Source organism: Dasypus novemcinctus, chromosome 20, assembly GCF_030445035.2.
Source record: "Dasypus novemcinctus isolate mDasNov1 chromosome 20, mDasNov1.1.hap2, whole genome shotgun sequence".
Classification (NCBI taxonomy): Eukaryota; Metazoa; Chordata; class Mammalia; order Cingulata; family Dasypodidae; genus Dasypus; species Dasypus novemcinctus.
In genome coordinates, this window is record NC_080692.1 from 53247854 (window position 1) to 53262705 (window position 14852).

The following is a 14852-nucleotide window of genomic DNA, read 5'->3' on the forward strand; positions in this document are numbered from 1 at the left end:
GTGAAGCAAGTACGTGGGGAGAGGGGCAAGAACATTAAAAGGAGTAGCTACCACTTACCGCACGCCAGTGCCAGGCGCTGTCGGAAGTGTTTTGTACGTGTATTATCTCAACTTCTCTACGGGCAAGGTTCTGCGATCCCCGTTTCACAAAAGAGAAACTGAGTCGTGGAAAAAATTAAGATCTCCTGATGCCAAATTTACGCTATCACTACGTTACAGTTTTTTATATCGCAGTTCGTTAACTTTATACTGGATAACTTTTTCCACATCATGAAATCTTTTTTTACAACATTGTTTTAGTTCTTCATTTTCATATGATACATATAATGAATTTATGGAACATGATGTGTTATGAAGCGTGACAATAAGAGTAAGTAGATGCCAATGAAGCCACCATCCAAAAGCAGAATCACAGTGTTGCCACTGCCGTCGGAACAACCACGATAGCCTTGACTTGTATCTCCCTTAGTACTAATGTGATTGAGAATGTTTTCATTAATCCGTCTACCATTTGGTTTCCTTCTTTGTAAAATGACTATGATTTTGTCTATTTCTGTTAGTTTTTTTCTTTTGCATTTTGATTAATAAAACTTAAATATTTTGGATAAAAATACTTTGTAGGTTATATGTATTGCACAGACCTCTTAAATGTCTTTTCAGTTTATTCATAGTGTAATAGATGAACAGATTATATTTTAAAGTACTTAAAAATATCAATTACTCCTTTATGGATAACCCTTATTTTGTCTTATAGAGCTAGACTCCTATACTTTCCTTAAATGGTGCCCAACAAATCTATTCTTAATCCATATGGAGTTGTTTATTTTATTGTAGTGTGAGGATAAGTGTTGAGTTTTAAGTTTTTCCCATATGCTAGCTTGGAATTGGGGGATTACAAGGGAGACGTAGGAAAGTGGACAGGCTGAACAATCTGTATGTTACAGGCATGCAGGCTAGACCGGTGCTAGCTTGCACCTGAGGGATCAATGGGGAGATGCAGAAGAGTAGGCAGTCTAAAGAATGTTACAGTGCTCTAGCTAGGATGATGCTAGCCTGGACGTGGGGGGTTTTAAGGAGGTAGAGAAGCAGATAGGCTGCACAGATCTGTGTTTATAGTCATTCACGTGAGGACGGCGGGTGGCGGTGCAGAGGGCAGACAGGCTGAGGAAGTGTGTATTTTATAGGCATTCACTCGAGGACGATGGGCAGCAGAGCAGAAGCAGACGGGCTGCAGGTCTGAGTGCTGGCTGCAGCAGAAGCCTTGTGGTCTGCAGCTCTGGGGTGAGGGGTCAGGGAGGCCTCCTGGTTCCTGACTGGTCTGACCGGTTAGAGGGCTCCACCATTGTGAGGGGTCAGCTTCGGAGGCATGGGGTGGATGGGGAAGGAAAGGGCTGAGGGCTGGAAGGACCATGAGTTCATTTTGGGAGAAGGTGGACCAAGCCTCCAGAGGCTGTAAGGAGTAAGGTCTTGACCTCCACTTAGAGGCTTGTAAGAGAAGGGCAAAACGAGCTGGCCCAGCTATCACAATCTTCTATAGCATCACACCTAATGTTTACAGCTATTTTCTAAATCCAATTGAAAAACCTGTCTTTTACATTTAACTTTTTCTCATTATTACCTACAAGTGGTTATTACTTCAGTTTTCTTATTAGTGACTTTTTGTTTTCTTTTTAATTTAAGGTGGTTTGTTGGAAGTGTTCTGATTATAAAGCTCAACTCGAGTATGATGGTGGTAAATTAAGCAAAGTTTGTAAAGACTGTTATCAAATAATAAGTGGATTCACAGACAGTGAAGAAAAGAAAAGGAAAGGAATTTTAGAGGTATGAAATAAATATTGACTAAATATTGACTACTGGATCTCTTTTAGAATTTTATACAAGGAACTTAGAATTCTGTTAACCCTGAAGTATACAAATGTATTTTATTTGTCTCTGTATGTAAAAATCTGGCTAAAATGAGCTAAATGCATACTTTTATTCTATAGTGCTGACTTTTAGGGTTTTACTTTGTTGCACAGAAAAAAATGGGGGTTGCGTTAAGGCAACATGCATTTGAGAATGGAATATATTGATTTTGTGAATGGCACTGTAGCCAAACTTTTATAGTATTAATTGGTAAGCTCTTCTAATAACCAAAATCCTATTGTGTATTTTCTCAATAGGGACACCTTTCTCCTACATTTCGTCACAGTGACTTTGAAAAACACTGCATGAAATTTTTCAAATTTAGGTTAAAGTATTTTATTACCTAAAAACCTCTTCCAACTTACTGCATTAAGAGCATCATATAATATGACAGTGACAGCTACCTGATAACTGCACTGAAATATTACTGAAGGGTCTCCCAAATGAATCTGACTCGTGTAGTGAATGTTCAGACCCTCCACCCTGGGAGCTAGTGTGTCCTGCGTTTTGAAATGAGTTTAACACCCAAAATATTAACCACATGGGTTAAATTAACATTCTGTGGCAATAAGTTCAAAGATAGCCTAGAAGGTCTGGGGAAAATGGGCTCATAAGAACAAAGTACTTGGACTCTACAAACATAGACATGCTTGGTTTTAAGAATTCTAAAGAAACAATGAGTGGGCATCTACCCTGTAGACGCTTACAAAGGTCATTCTATTACCTGAAAAAAGATCATAAAGGTTCAAGTCTAGACCCACAGGCTGAGTGCACAGCTGAATTCTCTCGGGAACGAGCTGTTACTTGCACGGCAGACTGAAGAGGGGCTCCCACCGGCAAGGGGGTGCAACAGCCTCCTGCTTCAGCAGCAGCAGCTACTGAGCCTGGCACAGTGTCGTAAGGCAGAGAGCTTGCTTATGTGTCAGCTGTATTTTCTAGAAAAACTACTCTTGAGGGAATAATTACATTAAACTATTTATTAACTCATTTAGCCAAATAAATATGTAGTATGAAGTACATAAGTAGAAGATAGGTGTGTACGTGTATGTGTGTACACATTCACAGATGCATATATATTTTTTTTTATTTCCCCCCCTTGCATCTTGCTTGCTCTCTGCTCTCTGTGTCCATTCTCTGCGCATTCTTCTGGGTCTGCTTATCTCCCTTTGTTGCATCATCTTGCTGCACCAGCTCTCCGCGGGTGCGGGCGAGCCTGCCTTCACAAGGAGGCCCTGGGACACGAACCCAGGGCCTCCCATATGGTAGATGGGAGCCCAGTCCATTGAGCCACAGCCGCTTCCCATAGATGCATATTTGAGATGTACTCTATACCAATTAGTATGCTAGGTGCCTAAACCATGGTCAAAAAATGTTTTCTGTAAAGGGCCAGAGAAGGAATATTTTAGGCTTTGCGGGCCAAAGGCAAAATTGAGGCTATTGCTGAAGTGCTTATATGACAAGGAAACAAATTTCTCCAAATTTTTACTGGTGTAATTAACAACATAATATAGTAGAGTATTTGGTAATATGTATCTAATAATAAGAACAGTTTTCCTAAGGGGGAAACAACATTTTACTGAGAGTTCTGAGTTGTGTTTCTCAATCATCAAATTGTTTGCAAATGTTCACCTGTGAAATCACTCTTGACGCATAGGACACCCGGAAACAGGGTGGTGGGCTGGCTCTGGCCTGCAGGCTGTGAATGCCAACCAGTCAACCACAGATCAACATTTTTTTAAAATACAAAATCATGTGCTTAGATGTCATTGCAAAGTCAAATTGCAGTAAGTTTCTAAACGCCTGTACTTACTTTCTGTGATTATCTCATCTTGAGCCAGTAACAGAACAGTTTGCAAACCAGCACCACTTTGTGGGAAATTGAGTAGAACTACCCGAGGGATTTCAGAGAAAGAAAATAAAAGCAAACCAGTTACTTTCCATAATGTGTGTAATAAAAAATGTCATTTATATATGACAAAAAGCAGAGAATGTTAATTGGCTTTCAAAAAGTGATTGCAACTAATTCATTCTGTGAGTTCAGCATTGCCCTGATATCAAAGCCTAATAAAGACATCACAAGAAAAGACCATTTACAGACAGATTTCCCTTTTGAATACAGATGCAACTATCTTCAACAAAATGCTAGCAAATTGAATCCAACAGTACATTAAAAAGATGATGCACCACAATCAAGTGGGATTTATCCAAAGAATGTAAGGGTGGTTCAACTTTCAAAAAATCAATGTAATACACCATAAAAATAGAAGGAAGAAGGGAAAAAACCACATGATTCATCCCAAACAGAAAAGGACTTTGACAAAATCCAGTATCCTCTCTCAATGAAAACTCATAAAATTAGAAATAGAAGGGAACTTTCTCAACATGATAAGGGCCATTTATGGAAAACCCACAGCTACCATTATAATCAATGGTGAAAGACTGAAAGTTTTCCCCGAGATCAGAAACGAGATAAGAATGCCTGCTTTCACCATTGCGATTCAGTGTTGCACTGGAAGTTTAAATCAGAGCAGTTAGGTAAGAAAAAGCAATCAAAGGCATGCAATCTAGAAAGGATAAAGTAAAACTTACTTTAGGGGAGTGGATGTGGCTCAGGCCACTGAGTGCCTGCCTCCCACATGGGAGGTCCTGGGTTTGGTTCCCGGTACCCTTTAGGGAAAAAACAAACAAGCAAAACAAAAAACCCAACTCAGGGAAACCAGTGTGGCTCAGTGGTTGAGAGCCAGCTTCCCATATATGAGGTCCCAGGTTCAATCCCCAGGCCCTAAAGAAACAAACATACAAACAAAAAAAGCTTACTTTATTTTCAGATGACATGATCCTATATTTAGAAAATTCTGAAGAAGCCACAAAACTCCTAGAGGTAATAAATGAATTCAGCAAAATAGCAGATTAGAAGATAACACACAAATCTATTGTGTTCCTTTATACTAGCAATGAACAATCCCAAGAGGAAATCAAGGTAACAATTCCTTTTATGACAGCATCTAAAATAATAAAATATCTAGATTCTTTATATCTAGATGTAAAGGACTTGTATACAGAAAACTACAAAACATTGCTAAAGGAACTTAGAGAAGACCTAAATAAATGCAAAGGTATTTGGTACTCCTGGATTGGGAGAATTAATATCATTAAGATGTCAACATTACCCAGAGAAGTCTACAGATTCAAAATAACCCCTATAAAAATTTCAACATTCTTTTATGCAGAAATGGAAAAACTGATCCTCAGATTCATATGAACTGTAAAGGGCCCTGAAGAACCAAAACAATTTGAAAAAGAACAAAGTTGAGCACTTCCAATTTGTAGTGAATTGTACTACAAAGATCCAGTTATTACAACAGTGTGGTTCGTCATAGGGCAGACAAATAACCAGTAGAATGGAACTGAAAGTCCCTAACAGACCCATGGGTCTATGGCCAACTGATTGTTCATAAGGGTGCCAAGTCCACTCAATAGGGAAAGGAGAGTCTGTTCAACAACAGGTGATGGGAAAATTGGATACCCATATGAAAGAGAATCTTTGTAGACACTTACCTCTCACCATATACAGAAAATTAACTCAAAATGGATGAAAGGCCTAAATATAAGAGCTAAAATATAAAACCCTTAGAAGATAACATAGGGGCAAATTTCCATGACCTAGGATTCAGCTATGGATTCTTAGTTATGCCACTGAAAACACAAGCAACAAAAGATATAAATTTGACTTCATCAAAATTTTAAAACTTTTGTGTCTGGAAGGAAATGATGATCAAGAAAGTGAAAAGACAACCTTCAAAATGGGAAAATATGGTTGTAAGCCATATATTAAGGGCTTATAAGGGCTTAATATCCAGACTATATAAAGAATGTTTATAGTGCAACAACAAAAACACAAGCCAACTGAAAAAAGGGTAAAACTTGAATAAACGTTTTTCCATAAGAAGATATATAAATGGCCAATAAGCATATGAAAAGGTGCTCAATATCATTAGCCAACAGGGAAATGCAAACTAAAACCACAATTAGATTCCACTTCATACCCCAAAGGATGGCTATTACTTAAAAATAAATAAGTGTTAGAGAGGATGCAGAGAAATTGGAACTCTAGTGCATCATTGGTGGAAGTATAAAAGCCACTATGGAAAGCAATATAGCAATTCCTCAAAAAGTTAAACGTAGCATTACCATATGACCCTGCAATTCCACGTCAAGGTATATACCCAAAGAGCGTCAAAACAGTCTCCAACAGGCAATTGTACACTGATGTTTATAGCAGCATTATTTAAACAACAGTCAAAAGGTGGAAACAACCCAAGTGTCCATCAACAAATGAACAGAAAAACAAAATGTGATACAAACACACAATGGAACATTAGGCTGTAAAAGAATGAAGCATAAGACGTGCGGCCACATGGAAGAACCTTGAAAACATGCTCAGGGAAATAAGGCACTTAAAGACAAAAGTGATACGAGATCACATAAAAGAAGTGACTGGAAACAGCAAATTTGCTGATTCAAAGTGTACAAATTTGGGAAACGGACTTTGGCCCAGTGGTTAGGGCGTCCGTCTACCACATGGGAGGCCCGTGGTTCAAGCCCCGGGCCTCCTTGACCCGTGTGGAGCTGGCCATGCGCAGTGCTGATGCGCGCAAGGAGTGCCGTGCTACGCAGGGGTGTCCCCCGCGTAGGGGAGCCCCACGCGCAAGGAGTGCACCCATAAGGAGAGCCGCCCAGCGCGAAGGAGGGAGCAGCCTGCCCAGGAATGGCGCCGCCCACACTTCCCGTGCCGCTGACAACAACAGAAGCGGACAAAGAAACAAGAAACAAGACGCAGCAAAAAGACACAGAAAACAGACAACCGGGGGAGGGGAGGGGAATTAAATAAATAAAAATAAATCTTTAAAAAAAAAAAAACAAAGTGTACAAATTTGCCGATTCAGAGTGTATTAGAGATTGCACACGGGGTGGATGAGGGCTGAGTGGCAGCATTCATTGCATTGTTTTTTAAAATTAAAAGCAAAAGCTTTGGAGTCCAGTAGTCTGCCTCCACCATCAAGATGCAGAGCAGATGTGGGCAGGGTAAGGAACAACACTGAGGACAGCCACCAGAACAGCGCGGGGCGCACTGTCCTACAGCAGCACTGGGGCATCCAGATTAGCCGCTCGGAGCGCGCCTTAGGCTCAGCCCACAGCTCTCGCCATCCCCTCACTTCACTTCCAGTGTGGGGAGGGCACAGACGTGGGGCACCTGCCCCAAGCTGCTCCATCAGCATCTGTCCTTAACTCAGAGCAGGAGGCTTGCTCCTATGTGTTAAGCAATTTGAAAGTTGCTAAAGGGTAGCTTATTTTTCCAGGGAAATACAAAATTACTGCAACTAAAAAAGTTTTTAATTATCCGAGGTACTGTGACACAGATTGCTGTTCAATTTGGGTCTCCTGCTATGAAGCTGGAGCTGGGATAGCATCGTGGCTCTGGAACTAGACCGCCTGAGTTCAGATGTTCACATGCCAATTATTAAACGCATGACCTTTGGAAAGTCTTTAAACTGAGCACCAGATAATGAAAGTACTGAACAATAAAATATGTAGGAAGCTAAGACAAGTGCTTAAACAGTAAGCAGTCAATAAATGTTAAGTGGTTAAATTCAAGATCTAGTAATAGAGTTAAAGTTTGCTTAAGTATTTTCTGATGCTAGATCTAGATGAGTTTAGTAATTAACTCATTCTTAATAATTAGCCTTACTTGGATAAACTCATGGAGATTTTAAACAAGCACATTATATAATACTTTATGAATGTCTCCCTTGAGTTGAATTACTTCTTGCTGACTTGTTTCGTGTTCATTCTCTCCCACTTCTCTCTCAATTACATTTTTCTAGATTGAATCGGCAGAGGTATCAGGAAACAGCGTGGTGTGCAGCTTTCTTCAGTATATGGAGAAGTCAAAACCTTGGCAGAAAGCTTGGTGTGTGATCCCCAAGCAAGACCCTCTTGTGCTGTACATGTACGGCGCCCCACAGGTATGCAGATGGCACCTGCTGGCACCAGGGGCACTCAGGGACAGAGGCAGCCAGTGGGCAAGGAACTCAAAGTCCTTCAGTGGCTTCTCTCCAGAGCCAGGGGGTTTGGACAGTTTGACTGTTTCATTAAAGCTAAAAAAGAAAGAGTAACTAAAATTCAAGTTTGTTGTTTCAGCTGATTCTTTTGATATACAAATTCTTAGTGAGTGAGTTTGAGAAAAGGGGAAGTGAAATAGAAGTGAGCCTGGAGGCAGGGGCAGAGGGAGAAGTAAGAGGGAGAGAGGAGTCCTTTAAATGACAGGACACGATATTAAGAAAGCCTCTTTTTGCTGAGTGGATGAGTTCCTGAAAAAGAAAGGTAGTTGTGTTGTGCTTAAAAAATAAACCACACTTAATCCAATTATGCATTCACCCTGTAAATAGAGAAGTGTTGAATTGCACTTTTTTATCCTACATTAAGGGCTAGTAGAATTATTTTATTTTTGATACACAGTGAAGATGTCAGGGTACATCTTTTATTCTGCATTACTGATTTTCCTGTAGTCTTTTCCCTATCCATAAATAAATAGATGAATGAATGAATAAGTCACCAGATAAAACCGTTGCCTTTGATTGTGAAATCTATGAACATTTGCTGGTTTTAGACTATAAGGAGACTACCGTCTTCTCCCCTTTCCAATGGATGAGTGGAAAGAGCCCCCCCTGGTGGCAGGTCCCTCTTTCTTTGCGTCAGAGAAGGTCGGGCGTTGTGCTAGGCTCACAGCGTCTGCCCCTGGAGAGCTCAGGGGAGCGAGTGTCGGGCATGGAGCAAAGCTGCCCTGCAGGCTCTCCACGGCAAGCTAATGGCGGTCACCTTTGTCGTGTGGTGTCTCCTCAGGACGTCCGCGCCCAGGCCACCATCCCACTTCTGGGCTACGTGGTGGACGATATGCCGAGGACTGCGGACCTGCCGCACAGTTTCAAACTGACCCAGTCCAAGTCTGTGCACAGCTTTGCTGCAGACAGCGAGGACCTGAAGCAGAGGTGGCTGCAAGCCGTCCTGCTGGCTGTCACGGGCGAGGCGCCAAGCGGCCCCAGCGCACACCCGGCCGCCCTGGACAACCACCCTGAGCTGAGATCAGAATGCTGAGCTCCAGGATACCGCTGGGTCTCAGGACAGCTCGAGACATCCCAGCTCTCCTCAGTCATGTCTTAGCACTTTATGTTTAAAAACAGAGGCTCATACATGCACCTTTTGGGGACTTTTTCTATATTTATGTACTCAGTGAAATTGATGTGCAGAGCCATTCCACGGATAAAGCTTTGAAATAATGTGAAATATGGAGCATTATGAGCTATTCCTTGAATATGCAGCTTCATCTTGAAGAAAATGGCATCAGCGGACTCTATCACGATCAGGTTAGCATGGGCCACTTTCATTTTAAGGAAAAAAATAGATTCTTTAATGTCTTTTATGTGTAGGACTTGTGACTCTTTGAAAGATATACCTCCATGTTGCCAAAATAAATCCATGGTAAAAAAAATATATAGTGACAGCTTAGGTGATTGTATTAGCTTATTTAATTTAGTTTATCAAACTCAAGCTGCATATATAATATGTGTACTTTCAAAATAAGACAAAAGACAAATTGAATTCAGACTTTCAACGTAAGAAAAGATACTTATTTTGTAGAACTACTCATAAGAATAAAATCCTTAAGTGTATCACAGTTATATGTATAAAGTACTAAATACAAATATATCTATATAGTATACATGCTTTTCTTCTCAGCTTTAGTTCATATTTGTCTCTAATTTATTTTTTAAATATAAAGCATGTTTTATCTTGGAATTGAGCGGTATTCTAATCTTCAGAAATGTCTGTGGTCGCTTAACTGATTGACATCTAAGGGTATTGATATTTTTATAATGTTAAGAAAAAGTAATTTCTGTGGCATGGGATTATGTTAGTGAATTCCAACAATATTTTTAAGGTAGTATTTTTTTTTGTTCTGTGCCTATTTAAAACAGTGCCTCTCTTTGAAGGTGCTAAGAATATGTAATTTATAAATATAGATGAGGGCCTAGTTAATGCTCCAGTCTTTATTCTGAAACATTTTGATCACTAGGGTAGAACTGTCGTGGTCAGGATGGTTACTTTTTGCAATCCTGTAATCGTGGTGGCAGTTAACATCAGCACGTACAAAAATTTTCACCAATATCTGGACCAGCTAGGACAGCCGACCCCAACACTGACCTGGAACATAAGGACTCTACATTTTCTTAGTGTTTTTCTTTCCATGGACTTAAGCATGGTTAGAGAGGACTGTACAGGGCCTATTCCTTTATCAGATATGAAACAGAACTCACCTGTGATGGCCTAGCTTTTAGGGAGAGAGGGGATAGTAAAGAAATTTATACTTAGGTCCATAAACTACCTCACCAGAGGAGAGGGGAAAGATACACAATCTTAAGAAATATTTTGGTATCAGGATGTCAGGAGGTGTTAAGACAATTAGACACAGTCTGGGAATTTCCCCCCATCTATCCTCTGGGGAATTTTAATAGCCAAAATATTCCTCATCTGGGCAGCTGCTCCTCAGATCATTGTGCTTACGATGAAGATCACCAGACTTTTTCCCTCTGTCTACTGCCCCCCAAAAGCGCCATTTCCTATCGTCAGCCAGGACCCCCTGTGCTGGCCTCTGAGGCTACACCTTAAGCGCAGAGTCAACGCTGACACAGGCCCCCTGCATGGAGCGGTTTGCAGTACTTCCTGATGCTTCCTCACGAGCAGGTTCCCTTCTTCCCAAAAAGGAATCCCAGCCATTACATTCATGTTAAACCAAATACTCAGAGCCAAAAAGAGCAAGCCAGCCCATTAGGCCCCAGGAAATCGGGGCAGACTAAGAAGGAACTTGCTGTTGTGTCTCTTTTCTAGTTGTGGTCCAGCGTGTATGCACACGCACGTACAAGACGCGTGCTGGGAGTGTTAGTGAGAAGGTTACATTGCAGCACAGATGGTGCTAGGGCTTTCTTAATCTCAAGAAAAGAGAAACAATAAAAATGGAGTGGTTTTCAGGGGAAGTTGCTTTTTTTTTGTAAATGTGGATAGAATAGTGGAAATGTAAAGACCAGTTAGAAGAATTAGGGGCAGAATATTTTTGAAAAGTATAGACAACACTTCCCTTACCATTAAGTTGTTCTCCTAGAATGGACGTAACATGGACACACTCAAATTTGGCTCAATAGATATCAGCGTTAACTAACTTAGATTATTGAAAGAATATTTATGTAAAGAGATTTTCATACTCTTAATGTTCGGGTTAAATTTTTTGGATTTAGAAGCGTCAGTACTAGAAGAGCGTTCTCAGCTGCCCAGGCTCCCTTCACTCTACCCCAGGCCCTCCTCCAGGCAGGAGAAGCAGGGGCCGCCTCTGGCGCCAACATGAGAACGCCCGCACTCTCACCTCGAGGAGGCAGAGGCAGAGCTGGGCTTAAGACCTCAGCCCGACTGGTTCCAAGAACCACCCATGGCTTTGCGTAGTCGTGACAGGTTGAACATCTTAAAGAATGGTTGCTTTCCTATAAAAACCAACTTTCCAAATGGGTTTAAAGTCTTTATTGTTTCTAATTTAGTGCTTTCCAAGTCATCTCTTCTAGTGCCCTTCTTCCAAACTTGAAAATATATTCGATAAAAACTATTTGTTACAAAACGCTCCAGCTTTTTAACCTAAATTTTTACTTTCGTTGAAAGTCTAGCACTTGGGATAAATAGAAATGCAGGAGACTTTATCTCCAGGTTTAAGTGGGGCTCAATAACGGAAGATGTCAGCAGCCACTTTCATAACAACAGTGTCTCCACTGCCATCACGTATGCAAGCAATAAACCTCTTCAGGGTATGTTTTTTATACTGAAAATTTAATATAAAGACCCCTAGCCACAAAGGATATAGAGAATTAACTTCTTAGAAATAATACTGTTATTCAAATTGCTGAGTTTAGGGAAAGTGGGGGGAAGGACATTATTCCTTGGATTCAAAAGCATTTTTCACTTTTGCAAAAGGAATGGATGTTGAAATGAAGCACATCTCTACTATTTTATCCAACTGTATTTCGTTCTCTATGAAGTTTAATTCAACATACTTACCTTCACTGGGTGACCTATTCCAATTGTTTGAAAATATCCCAATCTAAAAAAATTACTGAACTTGAACAGGCACTAATTCTTTAAGTGTACATTCTTCCTATACGTGATACACATTTGGATTTTTAAAAAGAACACTGTACTAATCATAAATATGTATGAAAACCACAGACTTCATGGTACTGTAGGATTGTTCAAGAATCACACTGATGCCTTCTAAAAACCTTATCAAAAATACTTCTCCAAGTTCACAATTCTCTTACTTTTTGTCTCTATACTGTAGAAATAGGGTATTTCCCCTTCAAACTTGAGCTCTTGTTTTTTATTTTATTCAAAGCCTTAAGTTCTTATTCTGAACATATTGTGTGTGATAACTCTCTAATGATGAACTTTCTGAACTGGAAACTTCTAGGGAGCAAAGGTCTTATTTTTATGCAGGTATCCTTGCCATAATTCAGAAAAAAAGATTACAATTTCTTACATCACATAATGTTCGTGTCATATTAGCAGGTCTAAGAACAAGCACATGGTATTTAAAAGTTAAAGTTATTGTGAAAGGCAAGAATACCAATATTTTCCTTCTTAAATTTTGTGTTTTTCAGGAATGTATTAATAAAAGGAAGGCCAGTGTGGTTAAACAGTTCCTGTTCTCGGGAATGTACTGACATCTATAATTCATGGTTATCACATTTTAATAGACTCAAACAGCTTCTTATTTTCATACTGCTATCCACTATAGATTCACCAGACTTAGAAAATCTGAGTGTGAGATTTATGGGCCACTAGGATAGGTCTACTTTAAAAACCCTTTCTATGAATCTACATATGTATGTATATAATTTTCACAGAAATGAATTTTATAGAAACTTTTTGTTTTTAACTTAAATATTTTAACATAAATTATCGACACGGGTTTTTATGAATAGTTCATCTTTGTATGTGCCCTTAGTCATGTAGTCATGAGAAGATAACAGGCTTTCTTTACAGATATGGTAAGGAGGAAGTGATTAAAAACTGCTGAAACAAGCAAGATGCACTAAGGTTCCCTGCAGGAGGACCTGCGCCTGCAGAGTTAGAGCCTCCGGGAGCAACTGCCTGCTCCAACCCGCTGTAGCAAGGCCTTGTGTCTGGCCCTAAGTTACACCACTGTTATCTTGTCACTCCTTTTCTTTGTTTTTCCGCCACTGGGCTTTAAAAAAATAATTTCATTCTCTTGGGCCATTTTCTGCCCGTTTCCAGATGGGGGGAAAAATCGCTTTAAAGTCAATCATGTTCTCGTTTCTGGACTAAGCTTTTGGCAGAATGTGGTGTCTTTTTTGTTTTGAGAGTAAATAGCACATGGCTTCTGTGAGACAGTTTTTCCTCTTCATGGATCACTGAAAGTTACATGATGATAACCAATCCTAAAATTCATTGTGGTAGATTTAGTGAAAAATGAAATTGAGAAATCTCATGGTAGCATATATACCAAATACATAGATACTGGTTTGGGAAGAAACAGTCTGTGGCATCATTATGGTGATAGAATTGTGTTATGTATTACACTGTATATGGATATTAGAAATGTATCACTTGGGGGATCCCTCTTCATTAGGAAAACAATCGTATCTGTATATAGAATATTTACCAAATTAGCATTTCATTTTGTGAGTGACAATTGGCTGATATTTTTGAGTAGGTGTTATCTGGTTTTTCTCTTGAATTGTTGACCAGTTGCATAGTTGTGTTTTCTGAATTTTATAGTTGACCCAAGTGTGAAAAGGTGTACATGAAAAGTAATTTTTTCTAGCTGTATGAATGTATAATAAAATACTTGCAGATAGTGTATATATTCTATAACATATGTATATTTGGTCATAAAGCAGAGAATTGGAGACATTGTAATAGTAAGCACTTTAATTCCTATTAAATATTAAGCATTTGTATTTTGTAAATAAATACATCCTTAAATCAATGCTGAAGGCTTAGATGTTATTTCAGCTAGGTTTATATATGTTCAGTTCACAGTGGTTCCTTCAATAAGATACTGATGCTTCTTCACACCTACCCCTCCTTCCCCGCCCCCCCCAAAAAAAAAAGCCTGCCTGAGTCATTCAAGAGTCAGGCTTGTGTACCCTGCTGTGGCCTGCAGAGTGGAGTGGGGCAGAGTGTAGCCTACCGTGTGGACTGCAGCATGCTCCAGAATGTGTGTCGGTTGAGGTGAGTGTGCCGCTCTGATGAGGGAGGTTGTTGGTGTGGGGAGTGGGGCATGTGGGAATCGCCTGTAATTTTTTATGTAACATTTTGTGTAGTCTGTGTATCTTTTGAGGATAGATGAAAAATATATTTTAAAAAATAAAAAAAGAAGGCGGCTTGTGGAAGAAGCCGAGTGTGCAGATGGTGGCTTTCGCCTGTGATAGCTTTAGGACCAGATCTTCATGAACCAACAAAACGTGCTGCTTGGTGTTCTGTGAAACGGTTGTTTTACTTCGTTGCTTATGGTATTTGTCAACATTCTCAAGTCTTAAATAGTAAAACAAACATGGAAATAGAAGTCAAGGAACTGGGTTTGAGTCTTAGCCCTGCTGGTACCAATTATGTGGCCTTGGAGAGTTTGCTGGAATCTCAAGCGCCCATGTTCACTCACTTCGACTGTGAATCATGACACAAAGTGTATTAAGGGAATGGCTCATGGGGCTTTCTTGGTTTCATAGAGATGCTTTATCGGCTATCGATTATAAAAAAATGACAAAATATTTCCCCCAAAGAAACCCTAAGTCACTTACAGTAGGATTTCATAGGTTAAGCATTTCCAG

The 14852-nt window shown here is 39.9% G+C and overlaps 1 protein-coding gene across 9 annotated transcripts in view; it reads left to right on the top strand.

Moving 5' to 3' along the window:
- Positions 1-14011, top strand: part of FGD4 (FYVE, RhoGEF and PH domain containing 4) — a 216161-nt gene extending 202150 nt beyond the window's left edge. For 5 of the 9 annotated variants that reach the window (XM_058283027.2, XM_058283028.2, XM_058283030.2 and 2 more), the window contains exons 15-17: positions 1681-1821; positions 7791-7931; positions 8809-14011. In XM_058283027.2, the coding sequence (XP_058139010.1) occupies positions 1681-1821; positions 7791-7931; positions 8809-9060 (534 nt within the window). In that variant the 3' untranslated portion in view covers positions 9061-14011. The remainder of the gene's footprint in view (positions 1-1680; positions 1822-7790; positions 7932-8808) is intronic. The other 4 variants (XR_009182133.2, XR_009182135.1, XR_009182134.2 and 1 more) reach the window with 2 other exon arrangements.
- The last annotated feature ends 841 nt before the right edge of the window (positions 14012-14852 follow it).